Source organism: Hylobates moloch, unplaced genomic scaffold (genome assembly GCF_009828535.3).
Source record: "Hylobates moloch isolate HMO894 unplaced genomic scaffold, HMol_V3 SCAFFOLD_16, whole genome shotgun sequence".
In the NCBI taxonomy this organism is placed as follows: Eukaryota; Metazoa; Chordata; class Mammalia; order Primates; family Hylobatidae; genus Hylobates; species Hylobates moloch.
The window spans coordinates 29,764,252-29,785,819 of NW_026652291.1; the positions used below are offsets into that span (position 1 = coordinate 29,764,252).

Here is a 21,568-nt window from a genome sequence, read left to right on the forward strand (position 1 = left end):
TCTGATTCACAAGAATGCCTTGGGCACAGGTGCAGCACCACACAGCCACGGGCACAGGTGCAGCACCACACAGCCACGGGCACAGGTGCAGCACCACACAGCCACGGGCACAGGTGCAGCACCACACAGCCACGGGCACAGGTGCAGCACCACACAGCCAACACTACTCAAGGCCTAGAGGACATGCACAGGGCTAAGACAGAAGCCAATGTCAAGTGGACAAATGGTACTTTCTTCCCCAGTGAGTGTCTCAGTGCCTGTTTGTGGCAACGGCGACAGCTGTAGAATCCAACCTTCCCATTCTCAATCTTGCTAACACTTTGCATCAAGTCAGCCTCAGCCATGAGGAGCCATCATTCAGGCAACTAACAGCCTATTTCAGTCACTTAGTCTCCCCTCTCTCTCTGACACACACACACACACACACACACACACACGCACACACACCATGCCCGCCTCCTCCAAAGCCATCACTTCAAAATCACAATCACAAACGGGAAACAAATTAGTGGAGACAGAAGTGCAACTACTGTCTATGTGCTAGAAGAAAAATGGAAACCCAAACCAATAAGGTGTTCATAGTCAAGGTCAATCATTACCCTGTCCCTGAAGTCCTATCTCTTTTTCCCTAAACTATACATCTCACTGATTAGAAAGAGCAGGTCTGGCCAGATCTGCTGTGTGCCCAGTCTTCACCTGACTCTGACAATGAATTTGTCTGCAGGTCTCTGAGTTACACCGGCTGCCATGGGGTGTGTAATGTCACGGATCCAGAGGAGGGCTGCTCTGTGATGGCCCTGGCTTCCTTGCTGCTGTCAGTCCCAGCATGATTTTGACCCCCCATAATACCATGCTGCCACAGGTGCCAGGGAGATCTACAGACACATAGTGAATTATCCAGGGACACAAGACAGGTGAGCACCATTTATTGGAACCTAAGGCTCTTATTCCTACTCAGCGCTATTTCCAGCACCCCACACTCAAAAGAGACTGAGCCAACAATTGTAACCTTGATTAACAAACCTGGTCCATGTGCACAAAGAGCTGGCTGCAAGAATAATGAAACAGTGGAACAACTGAAATATTGAGTGAGATGGAAACATACAGTAGACATGAGGTTGTGGTATAATGTAATGGTGTAGAAATGTTATCAAGCTATACTAAGTAAATAAGCAGGGTAGAAAACAAAATATACACAAGCATGTCCATAGACTACAACACTAGAAATGCTACTAGGTTATCTCTGGGAAGCAGGATTATAGGTGATTTTTATTTTCTTCATTTGCCTATGTCTGTCAACATAAACACAGGTTATAAAGTCAACACAGCAAAATCTCATGTCACTTGACATAATACATCACGTTCCAAACTGAAACCTTTCACTAGGCACCTTTTCCCAGACTCACTATACATATATTTACCCAAGTGTACCAAATCATTTCTCTCTCTCTCTCTCTTTTTTTTTTCGAGACGGAGTCTTGCTCTGTCACCCAGGCTGGAGTGCGGTGGCACGATCTCAGCTTACTGCAACCTCCACCTCCCGAGTAGCTGGGATTACAAGCGTGCGCCACTAGCCTGGTTAATTTTTGTATTTTTAGTAGAGATAGGATTTCACCATGTTGGCCAGGCTGGTCTCAAACTCCTGATCCGCCCACCTTGGCCTCCCAAAGTACTGGGATTATAGGCATAAGCCACCACGCCCGGCCAGTGTACCAAATCATTATGTCCCCTTGTACACAGCGTGGGTGAAAATCCATCTCCACAGTGGCCATACTGTGGCCCTGACACAGAACTAAAGAACATCATTCCTGCTGAAAGGCCTTCCCTGTCTCCCCAGTGAACTTCCTGTTCTAGGCTCCTTCTTCCACATGCTTGTCTGCTGCTGCCTGCCAACTCTAGAACGTAATAGCAAAAGACAAATAGTAAAGACCTAAAGATTATCATCTATCTGCCAACACAGATCCTTCAAACACTAAAAATATCCCTTACAGATATCTCTTGCCTTAGAAAATTGGCAAAGATTTTCAAAATGAAAAATACTCAGTGTTGGCACTCATATGACTGCCTAGCAATAGAAATTGCTGGTACTCAAAGTACCTTTCTAGAGGACAGTTTAGCAACACATACCAAAGTCTTTGAAATGGGCATGACCATTAATCCATTTCTCCAGGAAATACGGTACTTGAGAACATGCACAAAGATTCAGTTTCCAACATATTAATCACAATATTATTTGTAACAATTCAAAACAACCTTAATGTCCACAGACAGGAAAATTGCTAAATAAGTCATGGCTTATCCATATAAAGGAACACTATGCAGGCATTAAAAGTATGTTGTAGGCCGGGTACAGTGGCTCAATCCTGTAATCCCAGCACTTCGGGAGGCCAAGGCTGGTGGGTCATTTGAGGTCAGGAGTTTGAGACCAGCCTGGCCAACATGGTGAAACCCCGTCTCTACTAAAGATACAAACATTAGCTGGGCATAGTGGCGTGCACCTGCAATCCCAGCTACTTGGGAGACTGAGGCATGAGAATCACTTGAACCCGGGAGGCAGAGGCTGCAGTGAGCTGAGATCGCACCATTGCACTACAGCCTAGGTGACAGAGCAAGACTCTGTCTCAAAAAAAAAAAAAGTATGTTGTAAGAGACTAGTTGCCTGATAAAGTGCTTGCAATAAGTGAAAAAAGCAGTTTTATTTTTGTTTAAAAATATGCATTTATATACACATATTCATATATCCATGTATATATTATAAGTGGATACAGACATGCAGCAATCAATGAGATCAAAAAGCATCTCATCTCTAAATGAAGAAATTACGGGATGATTTTTAAATTTTGTACACTTTTCTGTATTTTTTACTTATTCTACAAAGAGCATGTGTTACCTCTATAAGTTTTTTTTTAATTTTTGAAGAAATATCTTACCTTTACTCTTTCTCAGATTTGAAATTCCTTTCATCATCACTCAGATTTGATACCTAACATTTTGTTTAAAGTGGTTCCCGGCTTGTTAGAACAGATGGAAAACACTTTTCTGTTCTAGGTCATACTCCTGGTCCTCTCCTCTCCTACCTCGCCAGCTCCTGCTTCCTGACTTGTCCTTTCAGAGCCCTACTGGCAACTCTTTGGCTCCATCCCCATGGCCCTGCCTAAGGAGTTGTCACATGCCAGGAGAGTCACAGCCTGAGGGCCACCACTGCCATGACAGAGTGGTGGAGCCGGGCTTCCCCTTCCTCCCCAGCCACTGACCCCAGGCTGAAAGCAGTGGAGCCAGAGCCTCAGGACTTGGCTCAAGATCCAGTCAGGGGTCCTGTTCAGCAGCCTGTGACAACAGTCTGGGGATGAGGCCGGGGGCTCCAGGAAGAGGGTAGGAAGTGGGAGAAGAGTCCGAGAAAGGGTAGCAAGAAAGCAATTGCCAAAAACGCCCACTGAGGAAAGTCTTAGGATGCCATGTGTAAGTGATGAACTGGTCTCCCAGCTATGACAAAACCAGTCCCTGTGGGAGTTCTCCCTGCCCCATCTATGTTGCCACATCCTCATCAAAAGGCTTGGACCCTGATCTCAGCCCCACAAAGCTCCCACATACTCACATTCTCAGGAGTTTCTTTGTTTGCTTTCTGTCTCCGGAGATCTGCCTTAATGAATGCTAAGGGTGATAGATTGAGAAGTAAGAGAGACAAAAACACAGTTATCACGTTCATCCAAGAGAAGAAACCTTCATTTCCTAAGGGTCACAGGTATCCCAAACTTACTTCAGATAGTCAAGAGAGCTGGTGGCTGAGGGCACCATCAGCCAACTTGAGAGAGCCCGAGGATCACTGCCGTCCCTGACAGGCAGAAGCCAACAATGACAGTGGCCTTCACTTATGGATCAGGGACTTTGCACACATTGCTCTAATCATCACAACAATCCTCATTTTACAGATTAAAAACTGAGGTTCCCAGAGGTTGGTCCACTTGTCCAAGGTCAATAGCTATGGAAGTCAGTGTCACAGTCTGGGATTCCAATATGAGTCTTCTGGCTCCAAAACCCATGCTCATTCTACCAAAACAATGTGCTGCCTCCCAGACAGATCCCCCAACAAACCCTTACATCTGTCCCCCTACGTACGTACTCCCTATCTGTTGCTCCATCGAGAAACTAGGGTCCCAAATTGCCAACCTGAGCCTCATCTTGCCCTCAGGCTCCAACTCACCAGTGAGGGCTGCTCCAAGAGTAAGGAACACACACAGGAAGATGTTCCCAGGCTTGGTTCCATAGTTGTCAATAATCTGGCCCTGGGAGATGGTAAAGATGATCCCAAATACCTAGAAAGGCATAAAGAAGATAGGAAACAAGGGCCCAGTCAACTAACTCATGAGGAAGAACTGAGCTGCCATGATGCAATGCCCTCCCAGCCAGGAAACAAACAGGAAATACGAGCTCTACCTGTGCAGATATGTTGAGGAGGCCGGAGGAGATGCCTTCTGATTCTGGGTACGTGAGCTCCACAGCAAACTCATATCCCAGTGGGAGATAGCCAGTCATAAAGAAGCTGAAGTCCAGACCAGAGAAACAAGGGGATGAAGAACTTCCAGAACAAGAAGGATGGGGAGCCCACCTCCTCCCTTAGGACTCCCTTTGTTGTTTTGTTTCTTCCCAGCAAGACATACTAGGCCCTCTAATGATCTGGGCATCCTCTAAGTGGTCATACCAAGGAGAGGGGCACCCCTGAAGGCCAGGAAGAAGTTCACAGGGAGACCTTGTGCTCAGCAGGCCTCTGGGATCCCTTGCTGCTTCTCCATCTTGCCATCAGTGACAGCCAGAGTCAGCATTTACAGAAGGGGCAAGGATGCCTGGTGTGTTCAACCTTCAGCTGAAAGACTATGTCCTGGGTACACAGGTCCTGTGCTGGGAGTGGGAAGTTCCTGGATATTGAGCAGCATCTCCATGGCTCTCTGGGACCTGGAAGGAGGAGCTTAGAGTCCTCCTTATTTCCATCCAGAGAAGAGCCAGCTGAAGACTGAGTGCCAGCACATGCTCTCTCCCTCTTTCTCTCTTTCACATGCACATACAGACAGACAGACAGACACACACACACACACACACACACACACACACACACACTCATATACTGCCCATAGGAAAATAACTGGGAAGCAGAGCTGAACAAAGACTCCTGTGAAAGAGGTATTGTTTCCTATGTTTTCTCATACAACAGGTCTAGAAAATTCCAACTTTAATTTCTCTTTTTTTTTTTTTTTTGAGACAGAGTCTCACTCTGTCTCCCAGGCTGGAGTGCAGTGGCTCGATCTTGGCTCACTGCAACCTCCGCCTCCCAGGTGCCAGCGATTCTCCTGCCTCAGCCTCCCAAGTAGCTGGGACTACAGGTGTGCGCCACCATGCCTGGCTAATTTTTGTATTTTTTAGTAGAGATGGGGTATCACCATATTGGCCAGGCTGGTCTTGAACTCCTGACCTCGTGATCCGCCTGCCTTGGCCTCCCAAAGTGCTGGGATTACAGGCGTCAAGCCACCGCACCTAGCAACTTTAATTTCTTACATTTGCACCACGCTTCTTGATGCTTTCATATCTATTATCTTTCCCAATCTCTCCAACAACTCAACAAGGCAGGCCACTATTATCTTTCTTTTTTTTTTGAGACGGAGTCTCGCTCTGTCACCCAGGCTGGAGTGCAGTGGCGCAATCTCGGCTCACTGCAAGCTCCGCCTCCCGGGTTCACGCCATTCTCCCGCCTCAGCCTCTCCGAGTAGCTGGGACTACAGGCGCCCGCCACCACGCCCGGCTAATTTTTTTTGTATTTTTAGTAGAGACGGGGTTTCACCGTGGTCTCGATCTCCTGACCTCGTGATCCGCCTGCCTCGGCCTCCCAAAGTGCTGGGATTTATTATCTTTCTTTACAGACGAGGAAATTGAGGCTCAGAATGGTCGAGTGCTGTGCCCATGGTCTAACAGGTAGGCAGCAACAAAACTGAGACCAGGACCCAGAGTCTCTGGTTCCAAGCCCTGTGTACTTTCCATAATCCCATGTTGTCCAGGCAAAGCTGAAAAAGACTCTAAACAGGTTCTAGCCTCCAAGAGATCGGGAAGGGTGTGCTTCATGCTTCATTCCATCCCAAAAGAACAGACAGCCCAGGCTGCCTTTGGAAGTACTACAAGTATTACCAAGACCCCTGGGCACCGTGTCCGTATCTCCTGAGGTCAGTGAGAAGGCAGCAAAGGCATCAATATTGCATTCTAGGATGCTGGAAGCTCTGGGAGCCACGGCATGGTGTTTTCTAATAAATCAGCCAGAGGTGAAACTTACCCCATTGTGCCAGCAGTGATGAACACTACCCACAGGTGTCCCAGGTTCAAGGTAAATGTGTACACCACCATGCCCACCAGTGTCATGATATAGACTACCATGGTCGTCTCTCTACAAGTAGAGGCAAAGAAATTGAATCAAACACTTCTGACTTTAATAGGCTCATTCATTCATTTATTCCACAAGCATCTATTAAGTATCTGCTGCATGTCAAGCCCTCTGCTATGTTCTTGGAGTTTTGTTTTGTTTTGTTTTCAGAGACAGTGTCTTGCTCTGTTGCCCAGGCTGGAGTGCAGTGGCGTGATCACAGCTCGCTGAAACCTCCACCTCCTGGGCTCAAGCAATTCTTGTGCCTCAGCCTGCTGAGTAGCTGGGACAGTTGTGCGCATCACGCCTGGCTAATTTTTGTATTTTTCATAGAGACGGTGTTTTGCCATGTTGGCCAGGCTGGTCTTGAACTCCTGACCTCAAGTGTTCCACCTGCCTTGGCCTGCTAAAGTGCTGGGATTACAGGCCTTACAAGGCCAAGGCCTGGCCTTGTTCTTGGACATTTTCTTTCATAGAACTTTCTCTCCATGAGGGTGATGGACACTGACAGACGATGATCACACAAAAAAATTATTTAATTACATCATGATCAATGCTACAAAGGGTAAGTAAGACTAGTAAAGTATGAAGCCATCTTAACAATATCTTTGTTCCCTTTCTGTAGAACCCACTCAACAACATCAAGCTGCCCCTTGACTTGTCATGTCCTAGCCACAGACAAGAAGGGCAAAGCCCTTTCTCCTTCTCCCATCCCTCAGCAGAAAAAAGAAAAAACAGGACAAACATCAGCCATGATGAGGTGGCGGTGACGTTCAGGACTACCCCAGAAGCTGTCCAATTCTGCTTGTCTGCTTTATCCCAAGACCCATGACAATGCTGGACAGTGCTCTCTGTCACCTACAAGTTCTTCCTGTCCCTACTTGAACAGACCAACAGACCCAGCAAAGCCTTTTCTTTTCTTTTTTTTCTTTTGTCCTTTTTTTTTGAGATGGAGTTTTGCTCTTGTCGCACAGGCTGGGGTGCAGTGGCGTGATCTCAGCTCACTGCAACCTCCACCTCCCGGGTTCAAGCGATTCTTCTGCCTCAGCCTCCCAAGTAGCTGAGATTACAGGCATGTGCCACCATGCCTGGCTAATTTTTTGTATTTCTAGTAGAGATGGGGTTTCGCCATGTTGGCCAGGCTGGTCTCGAACTCCTGACCTCAGGTGATCTGCCCGCCTCGGCCTACCAAAGTGTTCGAATTAGAGGCGTGAGCCACTGTGCCTGGCCCAGCAAAGCTTTTTCTGTTGAGTCTGAACTACTCCACTCCAGAGAGCAGGAACTAAGAGAGAATATTCTCTCGGCCTGAACTGAGTGCTTGACTTCCAAAGCCAATGTGAGAAACCTTCTCTATCTTTGCCCACTCCCTGTTACATTTCCCTGTGTTGGTCCCCTCAGGAGTACCATCAGCAAGTCTTGGTTTCTATTTCTGGCTCACCCCTCCTGTGCCCCTCCAGCAGTTCTCTTCCCATGTTGCCCACCTAGGACTCTGCTGCAGCCCCAACTCCTGCAATTCAACCTGCATTCTTCTCCCTGCACTACCTAAGGCAGGGCACAGGCACTGCACATCCCTCTGCCCCCCTACCATGAACATCAGGACTCAGATGATGAAAGCTTTAAAGCTTTTCTTGTCTGTCTTTCTTTCTTTCTTTCTTTCTTTCTTTCTTTCTTTCTTTCTTTCTTTCTTTCTTTCTCTCTCTCTTTCTTTCTTTCTTTCTCTTTCTTTCTTTCTCTCTCTCTTTCTTTCTTTCTTTCTCTCTCTCTCTCTCTCTCTTTCTTTCTTTCTGACGGAGTCTTGCTCTGTCGCCCAGGCTGGAGGGCAGTGGCTCGATCTTGGCTCACTGCAAGCTCCGCCTCCTGGGTTCGGCATTCTCCTGCCTCAGCCGCCCGAGCAGCTGGGACTACAAGCGCCCACCACCACGCCCGGCTAATGTTTTTTGTAGTTTGTTTAGTAGAGACAGGCTTTCACCGTGTTAGCCAGGATGGTCTCGATCTCCTGATGTCATGATCTGCCCGCCTCGGCCTCCCAAAGTGCTGGGATTACAGGCGTGAGCCACCGCACCCAGCCAAAATCTTTAAAGCTTTTTTTTACACATCACCCCTGAAGCCAGAATCATGGTGGAGGCACCAACCAGCACACTATGGTTGTGTCAAACTAAACCCTCCATCTCTTCAGTACCAGATTCTGTGAAGCACTTCATATGCATTTATTATTTCAATTCAACCTTTACAAAAATCCTGTAAGAAATATCTGACGATTTCTCATTTTACCAATGAAGAAACTGAAGCTCAGGCCACTCAAGTTACCTGTCCAAAGTCACCAGCTGAATAAATGCAGAGCTGGGATGTGAACTCAGAGCTAGATCTGAAACCTGTGTCCCTTCTGCTACTGCATGCAGGAATAACAACGCACTATGTGGTTGCATCTTTGGAAAAGCTCAAGGTCAGAGTCTCCAAAGGATGCTGCTCCCACCTCGTGCTTCAAAGCAGCTGCTAAGGGTAGAGGAGCTTCCTCCTCCCTTCACGCTCCTCCCTCACACTCTTCCCACCAACTCTGCTGAAAGCAACGTCATAGATGCCAGTCTTGCCCAATGATCCCACAAGCTCACCAGGATGAAGCTTTAACCATAGCTTCATCCTAAACCACTGACCAGTTTAGAAAAACTATTTGTAGTCCCAGCCTGAGATAAACAGACCTCACCACCCAATTTCCAACCTCCAAACAAAACTAGACAAATCTGGGAGCCTTAGAGTGACGAGGACTGGCTCCGAAATGATGGGATCACAGAGCTCTCGTCCCACTGGGAGTTGCCCTTTCTCTGCCTGGGTAGTGGCACAGGGAGAAAAATATCTTGTGCTGACCACTGGATTTAGACATCACGTGACGCTAGGAACTGGTGACATCTAGGTTCTGAAGAGGGCTGAGAAAGTGTCCTTCCCAGTCCTCTCATTATCTTTTCTAATTCATCTGAATCATCTGGCTGCCCATGTCCCAGCCCAGCCAGCATTCCAATCCCTCCCTCCTCCTGCCGCAGAGCAAGCCCTGGAAAAAGGGACACTGCTATTCAGTGGTTTGGGGATGGCCAGTCCTCACCGCTCTTGTGTCTGGCTACAGCAAGCAACTAACAGATGGCAGCGATGAGATGGCGGCCAAGCCCCGCCAGCAGTAATTAAGCCGAGCCAGGCTCCTCGTCGCCACCTCCCTAGGGATGGTCTCAATTGGCCTTTGATTAGGGCAGCCAGAATGAGACCTGGTCTGACCAGAGCCTCACAGAAGCGGGTTTGTGTGGCAGAGAACAGGTCTGCCACTGTCTGTTGCCTGCAGACACTGGGAACTTTGGAGGCCTTGACAGAGCAGCTGGGGACACTGCTCTGCCCCAGTACAGTACAGCCCAGCAGCTGCCCTGCCAGCCAGTGCTAACTGAGTACCCAGTGAACGGGGAGCACTGGAAAATCACAAGGGAAGGATGTTGGGCTGCTGTTCGCCAGAGGATTTTCTCCAAAGCCAGCTGCTGAATGGAGGCACCCAGGCTGCTTTCTACAAATGCAGATTCTTCTGCTGATTTGGCATCCATGGGGCGGGTAGTGGCCTGGCATTCACTAAAAACTTTTAATTTTTTTTTACCCATGTGCACACTGATAAAACTTTTTCTTTTCTTTTTTTTCTTGAGCCAGGCTGGAGTGCAGTGGCGTGAACTCAGTTCACAGCAACCTCCACCTCCTGGGTCAAGCGATCCTTCTACCTCAGCCTCCCAAGTAGCTGGGACTTCAGGTGTGTGCCACTATGTCTAGCTAATTTTTGTATTTTTTTGTAGAGATGGGGTTTCACCATGTTGCCCAGGCTGGTTTTGAGCTCCTAGACTCAAGAAATCCTCCTGCCTCAGCCTCCCAAAGTGCTGGGATTACAGATGTGAGTCACTGTGCCCAGCCTGATAAAACCTTTTAAAATAGCTCCAGGCTCTTAGAAGTGCACTGGGCTTTCAGGTCCAAAGTATGTTACAATATTTACCAGCAAGGTATTAATAATTAGAAAATAATATACACAGCAAACTGGAGAAAGCTCAGAGCACCTTGGTTAACCCCATGGGGTCCACAGGGTGCCATGAGAACAGGGCAGTGAAATCACCTCCTCCTCATCTCCACTCTTTGGGGTTTCCACAAACTTTCCACTGCTGAGATTTTTTTTTCCCATTCATTTTCATTTCTCCCTCCTCTGCCGCTTTTGCAAAGATACTTAGAGAGTGGGGATGGGGAAGAGGACTATGCTAGGCCTTCAAGTCCAGTAGCTCTCATCTTCCTAAGATCCTGTGGGGATCTTAAGAAGGGAATAGCTTCCCTCATTTGATAAATGAGGAAACTGAGGCTCAGAGAAGTCAAACTTGAATGAGCTGCTTGGCCACTAGGATCTCCAAACGATGACTTGGAGTCATGTTGCTTATGAATATGTCATTTCAAAAAACAGGTCCCCAATTCTCAGTCCAAGAGGATGAGTCACTTACTTGTAGGTTTTGGACCTATCCAGCCAGATTCCTGAGATCACAGCCCCAAGCATTCCTGCAATGACGATCGTCAGGCCAATTCTTCCAGCATTCACTTCTTCCCCCTGGGGAAACCATAGCCCCAAAGATCACCCGGCGATGGGACAAGACCCGGGACAGAGCACAGTCACCATGGGGTGAAGGAACAAAGGCAGGTAACTCAGGCTCCATCAGAGTTAATATTCAGAATGTATCAGGACAAGATGGACTGTAAGAAGATGGCCTAGGAGAAAATTCCAGAATAACTACTCCTCCCAACAATATAACCCTGACTGTGTGTGCATGATATTGGATGCTGGAGTACAAGGATGAACCAAATCTGTTCTTAGAACTACTTTTAGGCAAATTTTTTAAAAAACGTAAACCTCACAGCAACTCTTCTATCTTATCTGTCATTAATTCCATTTCACAGATGGGGAATTTAAAATATATATGTTAAAATTTCCATTCTTAGATTTTTTTGAACTATCAATGCCAAGAGAAATGGAAAGATAATCGTTATATATTTTTGAGTGCTTACTATAAGCCAGGCACCATGCCTAAGGTCATATCATTGTCTCATTTACTCCCTTCCATTCCCCATCATAAGGTTAGCAGTCAGTCTTCTCCATTTTGCAGATGAAGAAACAGGCACAATGAGATTAACCTACTAGCCCAAGGTCACAAGGCATATGTTAAGTTCAAAGCTAGGATCTGAACCCAGGCCTTTGAACTCCAAAACTAGGACACTTAGCCACATAGCCTACCACTTCCGCAAGTGTGAGGGCCTAGTCCTTTCAAAAGAGGGTTGGATCTCTGTATTCCTGACTCCGGGCCACTCAGTATTGGGCCCTCATGGGTTCTGGAAACATTTAAATTCAGAAATATTTTTTATATATATTTGCCAACAGTGTTGCCAGGCACTATGCTGTATAATAAATACATGTATCATATATAATTATGTATACATACACAAGTGTCATTATTTACTATCTGATCCTAAAAAGAATCTTGCAAGAAGTAATTATGCTTCTTTTGCAGAAAAAAGAAATGAGAGCTCAGAAACACTAACTAGCTTGTCACGCTGTCAAATCATCACACAGTTTAGTACCACCAAAGCTAGGGTTGAGATCTAAGGCCATCTCCCGCCAAATCCCGTAAGCATACCACCATATCACACTACCTAGAACGGGGGGGAATGAAGACTTAACCGTCATCCCAGGTCCTGCCAAGACAGACTTAGAAACTATATCATCTTGAGGCCCAACATGCTTAGGGAACTCCCTTACCGGGTAGTGCCAGATCACCATGCGATTCAGCAGAGTGGACAAGGCATAAAAAGCACCAGCATTCAGACCTGAAGGAGGGAGCGAGAAATATAACATTAGGGTCAGCTTTCTTCTGGGGCCATTGCTAACTTCTCCCCCAGCATTTGGGGGGTGGGCAGAAATCCTCATCTCACTGCCACTCTGAGCAGTATCCTCAGAGAAGAAAACTCCAGGGAGGTCTGAGGCTACTCTGCAGTTTTCTCAAAGAAATACTTCAAAACAACCGAAAGTAACCATTTAACCTTCCCTTAGCCACACACTATTGCTCTCTGATCCCTTTAATTTGCCCTGGAAAATAGACTCTGTTGAGTATTACTCCCAGGGCAGAGTCATCTACATTCTTCTAAAGTGTTGGGTAGATCTAAGGGGTGGTCAGTAGGAGTCCTGGACACCCTCCTCCTCCTGATGACCCTGCCCCTTCTTGAGGCTGCTCCAGACCTCTGACCTCTGACACCACTCCCCCTGCAGGTGATTTCTCTCCTCTTTCTCCATTCCTCCTCCAACTTTCTTTGCTGATTCAATGTCACACACAATCTATTACATGGAACTAGAAGCGATCCTAAAGAGCATTCAGTTGACTCTCCTACTTTACCAATTCATTCACCAAAGGAGCACCTAGAATATGCTGTGAAAGGCTGTATCTTTAGCGAGTAAGGTCCTTTGTCCAAAGCCATACAGCAAGTGAGTAGCTGAGACTGGAACTGACCCAAAGGAGAAAAGGCCTGCTGGCCTCCCTTCAATGATGATGATGATGATGACAATGGCGGCTGCACATACCGATGGATTAGACACTTTATAACAACTCTAGAAAGCAGGCAGTATTATCATCACCATTTTAGAGATAATAAAGATGCACACAGAGTTAAAATAACAAATACTGCCACTCCATAATGCCCGCCGGGGGTCTTTCTAACTTTAACTAATCATTGAGGCTCACAAGACTACTACCGGCACACTCCGTATTAGATTTACTTGGAAGCGTGTAAGTCAGGACACATAGCTTGTGGGCAGGGCAGCCTCAGGAGTTCCTCTTCAATGGAACCAATCCATAGAACCCCAGTTCATATAGCCTTCCGGAAGCTACTGTCTTTCAGATGATGGCTAAGGTGCAAGGGAAGGTGGGTATGGCAACCATCCTGGCTTAATGCTCACAGGTGCCACTATTACTTGTAACAATTCCGTAGGGGTAGCTTCCAGGGGCCCCATAAGTGACAGGCCAGTGAAAAGAGTCATTGTACTCAGAGAAGCACAAAGAATGGCTTCCCACAAGAATGAATAGGTCTCTCTGTCCATTTGTATCACCAGAGGACATTTTTATCATAAGCAATGTTGCCTAAAGGTAGTTGACATACTCCCTTTATCAGGTTCCCAGGGGGTAAAAGATACAAAGTTAAGCAAAGGTCAAATTATCTTGCAAAATGGGAAATAATTTGCTTTGCAATCACATAGGTATTAAGTGACGGAGCTGGATTTGAACTCAGGCCCTGTGGCTCCAGATTTCTTGATCTTAATCACTCTGCTTTACATCCTCACAAAGCTGATTATTGAATCAGATTTTCCCAGCTCAGGTCATGAACAATTTCCTCATGTCCCAGCCTCTCCCAGCAGTTCACCCCAGGGATGCAACAAGGTTGGGCTCAATGCAGTCTCCTGAGCAGCACAGAGCCACAGTGGGCCAACAAACCCAGACATGTTCCCGAACGTCACTACAACTGACAGGCTGATGGTTGCAATGATCATGAGGCTCTCAGCAACATCTCATTCAAGCAGCATTCCCATCTAACTTTCATAGCACATACTCAGCCACTTAGAAAGTCCATTTCCGAGTCAAGAGGTCCCATAAGGAGACATTCCTGAAAAGTGAGTCGGAGTGTGGGAAGGAGAAGAAAGAAAATAGTCTCCTCCCCTCTTCCCATTCATTCCTCCCACTCCTCTCTAAGCCTCTTGCCTGCCCTAGCCTGACACTGCAAAGGGCAAGGAATGTTCCAACTCAGGCTTAGCTTCAGGCGAACAGCTGCGCTCCTAACTGGGATGAGCCAAGGAGGGCAGAATCCACAGAAAAAGAAAGGAAATTATCCAGAAGGACTGGGAGCAAAAAAAAAATACACCAGTGCTCACTGGTCCTGATAAAGGCCTGTGGAACAGAGTCCTGAACAGGTTGACCCATATTGCTGAAGCTGAGTGGTTTTTCTGGGGCTCAATGGTTTAGTGAAATAGTTTCCAAAGTGTGGTCTCTGTTCCACCCCAGACCTACTGCAGCAGAAACTCTGGGAGTGAGGCCCCCGGCAATCTGCATTTGAACAAGCCTCCCAGGTGATTCTGATCGTGCTCCAGGTGGAAGCACTGGCTCCCTAGAGCAGTGTGGTTAACAAACAGCCATCCCTGCTCCAGGCCAGACAGGAGACTGAATTGGGGCTAAAGGGCAGCGGGAGGGAAGGAAGAGCAGGGGTTCATCCTGGAAGGCTGCCAATCTGTTCCACTGTATCTGCAACCCCACCTTAGAGGAATCAGGAGCTTATGTATATTTTCTGAATCCATCTTTGGTCTAGATGTCCCTCACCATATTGTCAAAGGTTGCCAGACGCAGTTAACCAGCGTAAGTCCACTCTACTGCCCAAACAAAGGGGTTGGGCATCCCACACAGAAGGGCAGGAATGAAATGCATGCTCCTTCCTGTATGAGTACCCCTTACAGGAGTACAGATGACTGCATTCTATTCAGGTCTGATCATCCTCAGCAAGGTGAGACTGCTGGGCCAGGGAAGAGAAAATGTGATCTTCCCTGAAAGGCCTGGTCATTCCTGGAATCAGTCACCTGGGAGTAGTGCCACTTACTGAGGAGGCAGGCTTTAGAGAGGCAGAAAGGACTCGGTCATCATTCTGAGTCTCTTTCTCTCCTTTGTCAAAAACAATTTTTTTCTTTGTAAAAAATTTTTTGGGGTCTCACTATGTTTACCAGGCTGGTCTTGAATTCCTGACCTCAAACTGTCCTCCCACTTTGGCCAACCAAAGCGCTGGGATTACAGGTGTGAGCCATCAAGCCCAGCCAATAACAATTTTATTCAAACTGTGTTCCAGTGGCTACTGACATTAGAATTCCTTAAAGTTTAAAACTGCAGATTTTGAGGCCCTACCAAAGACTACTGAATCAGAATCTCTTGGAATGGGGCCCAGGAATCTGCATCTTTAGCAACTACAACAATAAAACCCCAATGCACTAGTTAAAATGTCTGGAATTTGAGAATACATGGCCTTCAAGATACAAAAGATCAGGGACCAGACCCAGGCTCCCAGGTGGTGGGGTTTACATGGAGGCAGCTGGGATGGGAAGAGGCTTCAAGACCCATCACACAGCTACCTCAGAGGTTCTCAACTCTGCTGCAAGTCAGAATTATCTGGAATGCTGGTAGAAAGCAGATTCCTAGGCCCCAACCCAGACTTTCTGAATTTGAATTTCCAGAAATCTATGCACACATTCAATCAAGCACCCCAGGGGGTCCTATCCTCGGGGAAGTCTGGGAAACACTGACCCCAGATCACATCTTTGGGTTTTGGTTATTCTGCATTTCCCTTTAGTCCTTTTTTTTTAAAGGGCCAGCTTGACCTCGGCAAAGCTCCTGGGAATCCAGAGAAGGATTTTATGCCCACTCCTCAGCCAGGATTTTAGAGGGGGCATGAAGCCCCCTCCCTAGGCCCATGTAGGTGGAACAATGATAAAGTGCTGAGAGTCCCAAGGGAAGGTGAACCTTGGGATACACAAGTTGAGGCTCCGAGTTCAGATGCCAGAGGCACTGGAAGTTTATTCAGAAGCATGAATAATCTTGCTGGCAGCAAGGCTGGGGCATAACTATGGAAAAAGTATGCCCTTTGAGTATGCCATTTTCTAGAAGAGAAGCCTTTTCAACAATTCTTCTCAACAGGGCAGTTGTTATGCCATTGATCATGAGACATTAGAGGAGGCCATGTGAATGCAAGACCCAGAGACACAAAGAGAAGGTAGCCAGAGGAAGGTTCCTTTCTCCATCCCACCTTACCCTACTGTGAAACACACCAAAGACACCGGCAGACAGGTGGAATTTCTGGTTCCCCGAGTCTTCCCGCATTACCAAAGTTGAAGGACAGAGGGAGGGTGTTTTACTGGCAGTTTCTTACTGACATGATATTTCAGCAACATCAAGCACGAGCTCAACCCCTGCACATCTTCCCCTCTAAACTGAATTGCCAGATTTTGAAAAAAAAATAGTAAATAAATACATTTAAAATAAATAATAGTTCTTAGTATAAATATGCCACAAATATCGCATAAGACATATTTATATTAAAAGTATTTGTTGTTTATCTGAAATTCAAATTAACTGGATGGTCTTTATTTTATCTCTCAACCCTACCTCTAAGAGTGCAGCCAGAAGTCTAGGGAAAAGCCAGCAACACTTGGACCCTCGATTTCCTCCAAGGCCTTCAATTATCGCTGCACCTCAGTTCTGGGCAGTTGACTCATCAGCTGGGAGAACCACTTGAAAAGCCACTACAAATACAATACCACCAGCTGCAGGACAGTTACTCCTCCTCTTAGTGAAATCTGGTTTGGACCAAAGAAGCAACGCTGGAAATCAGTAAGTTTACCAGTGCAATAGCATTGCAGTCTGGCAATGGCAGACTGGCAGTCTGGAGGCATGCCATGTCTTTATTCTCAACTGCATTAAAAGCTTTCACTTCCATTCAGAACACTCCAATGGGAAGTAAGTATCATTACTGTTTTCTAGTGGGGGTGGAGAGTATTAAAGAGATGAAGGATGGGCAGCACAGATGGATGAAGATGGTACACTCAGTATCTGGCAGAGCTGACACCAGAACTCAGACCTCCCATTTCTTATGATCCGACTCTGAACTTACGAGTCCAGCACTCAAGGCTCTTAACCCAAGACATGTCCACCCATGTCCAATACGTGTGCCTGTGAAACGCTGTTGCCTGCTTAATTCCCAGCCACATGCTCTTTAAATGCATATAATTCAGAGCTAAATATGAACACTACGTGTACAACGTAAAAAGTATGAACCACTTTGTTCTTCAAAGTCCAATCTGAAACTGCAAGGGGATTAGGAGGACTGGGGTAATTCTGGAGGATTTCAAAGCATCTAGTTGAATCGATAGAGGGCATTTTAGAAAATTGTTTTTGTTGGGAGGCCAAGGCGGGCACATCACCTGAGGTCAGGAGTTCAAGACCAGCCTGGTCAACATGGTGAAACCCTGTCTCTACTAAAAACACAAAAATTCCCTGGGTGTGGTGGTGGGTACCTGTAATCCCAGTTACTCGGGAAGCTGAGGCAGGAGAATTGCTCAAACCTGGAAGGTGGAGATTGCAGTGAGCCGAGATCATGCCACTGCACTCCAGCCTGGTGACAGAGTAAGACTCTGTTTAAAAAAAAAAAAATTGTTTTTGTTTTTGTTTGTTTTAATTTGGAACAAACACAGTAGGAAAAGAAAGCAAAGATTAACAGTTGGAGTAAGTGCATATAGTTCTTGCCCTATGGCCAAGAAGCTAAAACTCTAGAGCCTCAGTTTCCTCATGTATAAAATGAAACAAAGGGCTTATGTCATGGGTTTGTTTTGAAAATTAAATGAGATAATGCATGTAAAGCAATTAACATGATTCCTCCATCAAAAATTTTTTCAAATCTGTGATTCAGTCTAAGAATCATTTTCTTTTTGGCAAAGAACCCCATATGGACATCATATTCTCCAGAGTTTCCTTTCAGCATTTTCAGCCAGCCTCTTGTTCACCCCAACTGTTATCCCCACTGCAGGCAGCTACAATGTTAAGCAGTGCCATTGATTGTTTTCAACAAATGCCCTGGCAATAGGGCTTTTCCCACGAGCAAACTCCAAGTCAGGTTAAATAACAACATGTCCTATGAATAGGGCTTTTCCAGGGACCTGCTAGGTAGGTCAAATAGTAATTCTCAGGGGCGGAGCTCCAAATCAACTTTGCTCCCTCCAATGGCTATGAGACAGTTGGTTTTCAAAGCTCCATGGCTGTGAGGCTGCTGGATGTCACAGCCCCATGGCTGCAAGGCTGTAGTAGTCAAGGCTACTTGTAGAGCCTGGAAGAAGGGGCTTGGAATAGGACAAGTGAAAACACAAGGCCCACTGTTCTTACTGATATTTAGCCATTTCTCTTGAATAAATGCTGCTTGGATTGTTGCAAGCCATTTGTTAAAAGTTCTGAAAAAATTCATTTTTATATTTTTTGTCATTGTTCTTGTTTCTATAGAGGAGCGGATTTTCTAAGGTCCTTACTCCACCATTCAAGAAGTGCTTTCCTATTTATTTCCTGGGTTATCATTTAATCAAATAGATAAGGAAAAGTGTCCAGAAGTACAGGATTAAAACTACTCTGTCAGATTAAAGACCATGTAAGCAACCAGCCATGTGAGAGGAAGGAGGAGGAGTAGCTTTGCTCCCCACAGCATGGCCTAGGCTTGAGCCCCTCGATGACCAGGAGCAACAATGTTTCTGGTATATTTTGTCTCTGTTTCTTGTTCTCACGAGTCAGTGACCTGGCCCTAACACCAACAACCTCCAGCACTGAGGACCACAGCCTTTGGAATGGGACCATTGCCCAGTTATCACCACTGTCACCATTTTCAGCCATAGAAAATATTTATGAAGCACTCATCTGCCCTAGAATCCCAGGGAGGCCTCAAATATCCTCTTGTTAGAGACAACAAGGTTTATGGTTGTCAGAGGTCAATGCACTCATGATGTCCAACTCTAGCGAAAGTAAAAGCTCTTAGAGCCATGGAATCCTGAGTCTAGAAGGGCCCCCAAAGGCCATCTGGTTTCACTATCCATCTTTAGCCTGAGATCCCCTACAACATTCCCACCAAGTGGTTAGTCCCATCTATGCTTGAATAACTCCCAGTGATCGGGAACTTGTAACTTCCTTAAGTGGACTTCTCTAAGCATTGGAAACTTTGTCTTTATTTTGCAGATGAATGGGGAGACATACTCAGAGAATTGAGAAACCTGAGGAAATGAGGAACAGAGGACCAAGATCTTGAAGACGAACCTGGTCATCTACAGCTATTCCAGATGAAAGGTCACCTAATTTCTATGTATGCCTGAAAAACAGGATTGCCCCTCTACCAGGATGAAGCCACCTCTTATCTAGTGTTTCAGCAGATAAACATTTTAGTTGAGATAAAATGTATTGATGAGCCTAAAATGAAACTCTGGCATAATTCTAGGAAGGAACATCAGCAATTACAGAACAGGCATTAAGAATGCAGATTTTGGCTGGGTGCGGTGGCTCATGTCTGTAATCCCAGCACTTTGGGAGGCCGAGGTGGGTGGATCACCTGAGGCCAGGAGTTTGAGACCAGCCTGGCCAACATGACAAAACCCCAGCTCTACTAAAAATACAAAAATTAGCCGGGCATGGTGGCACATGCCTGTAATCGCAGCTACTCGGGAGGCTGAGGCAGAAGAATTGCTTGAGCCAGGGAGGCGGAGGATGCAGTGAGCCAAGATCGCACCACTGCACTCCAGCATGGGCAAAAAGAGGAAAACTCTGTCTCAAAAAAAAAAAAAAAGAAAAAAGAAAAAGAATGAGACTTTGGAGTTAGACAAACTTGTATTTGAACTCTGGCTCTGCCACTTGAAAGTTGTGTGACCTTGGGCTAGTTATTTGGCCACTTTGAGTTTAGTTTCCTCATCTGTTAAATAGGGATAATTTTAGTACCAACATCACATAGGTGTACTGGAAGTTAAATAAAATCAGATATGAAAAGCACCTGGCACATAGTAAGAACTATTGTTATAAAACAGTAGCTTTTGAGTCTATAGGCAACATGAAGCCATTGCCAACTGGGGTTTCACTAAGAATAAGTCATGTCAAAACCAATTTCATTTCTTTGTTTCATATGGTTACTATACATGTCACAGATTTGCTAACTGTTAGTTTTAATCAAACTTTAACTGGTGGATTAAATGACCAAATGTAGGCTGAATAGCAATAAAGGTGGGTAGATATGTAGCAGCTTGAACTAAGGGTACTGACTAATAGACTGGCATTCATCTGGAGGACACTCTTTAGTGGAATGCCATGAGGCTCTGTCTTTGCCCTTGTTCGATCCAACAATCTTATTACAGCTTTGAAATAAGATACAGAAAACACCATGCTGGGAAAGAAAGCCAACACATTAGCATAAAGATTCCAATTTATCTTTCCAAGAGCCAAGCAAATGAAATGAAAGAGGGATGTTGTTGTGCATTCAGATAAAATAGAAGTCAATTACAGGATGAGGGAGGACTGGTTGAGGAGTGACTCATGTGACAAGACACATATATGCATGCATGCATTAATTAATTAACTAATTCAGTAACTACTGGAATAGTCACTCAAGGCCAGCCACTGCTGAGGAACTATAAAGATGAAAAACATAAATCCACACTCTTAGAGAGTTCAGTCTAATGGGGAAATAGGCCTGCCAAAAAAAAATTTTTTTTTAATGACACATGTTAAGATATACAAGGAACAGCATGGTAAGAGAGGGAAAGTTACCTACTACTGCTTTACAAAAGTGATACTGAGATGAGACTTGGAGAACCAACAGGCATTTGTCAGATAACCTGACATGGGAAGAAATTATTTCTAGGTGGACTTTACAACACATGCAAAGGCCCTTGGGCCTAGCTGGGTCCTCTAGATTGACCCTAGACAACAACTTTACATGCACATTTGGGATTTAGAAAGAGTAATATATGAAGACCCATCAGGCCTCTCATCTAACATTTCCAGTTCAAATGCATTCCTAGACACATTGACACCTTACCATAGGTGATGACAAGCAGCACAAAGTTGAGATTTTTGAAGAGCCGGGCGATGGAACCTAAGTACGAGGCATCAGGAGAGGTCAAGGCATAGCTCAGGGATTGGGCCCTGCTGGGGGGATATTTAGGTTTCTCCTTGAACACTGAAAGGAAAAAAACAGAGATGGCTGAAAATTTCCATGGTCCCACCCCAGAAGAGCTGGTTCCACATGAATGAAAGCTGCTCCATCATCTGAGAGGAGCTGAGACTCCCAAACAAAATATTAATTCTTCAATTAAACCCTTAACAGCCCCACTCTTGAAGCTGCTTCTCATTGTCTGAGGCTGAGTGAATGGTCCTTTGATACTTTTTTTTCTTTTTTTTTTTGAGACGGAGTCTCGCTCTGTCACCCAGGCTGGAGTGCAATGGCGCCATCTCGGCTTACTACAACCTCCACCTCCTGGGCTCAAGCAATTCTCCCATCTCAGCCTCCTGAGTAGCTGGGACTACA

The 21,568-nt window shown here is 45.9% G+C and overlaps 1 protein-coding gene across 4 annotated transcripts in view; it reads right to left on the minus strand.

Annotated features, from left to right (window-relative positions):
* Positions 1-21,568, minus strand: part of FLVCR2 (FLVCR choline and putative heme transporter 2) — a 67,743-nt gene that overhangs the window by 1,732 nt on the left and 44,443 nt on the right. For 3 of the 4 annotated variants that reach the window (XR_009210402.1, XR_009210403.1, XM_032134815.2), the window contains exons 3-9: positions 21,080-21,220; positions 12,207-12,274; positions 10,900-11,003; positions 6,314-6,424; positions 4,435-4,540; positions 4,202-4,313; positions 3,596-3,651 (exon numbers count right to left, since the gene is read on the minus strand). Coding sequence is in view for 2 of the 4 variants with exons in the window: in XM_032134815.2 (XP_031990706.1) it covers positions 3,596-3,651; positions 4,202-4,313; positions 4,435-4,540; positions 6,314-6,424; positions 10,900-11,003; positions 12,207-12,274; positions 21,080-21,220 (698 nt within the window). In the remaining 2 variants the exon portion in view is untranslated. The remainder of the gene's footprint in view (positions 1-3,595; positions 3,652-4,201; positions 4,314-4,434; positions 4,541-6,313; positions 6,425-10,899; positions 11,004-12,206; positions 12,275-21,079; positions 21,221-21,568) is intronic. The other variant, XM_058429862.1, reaches the window with a different exon arrangement.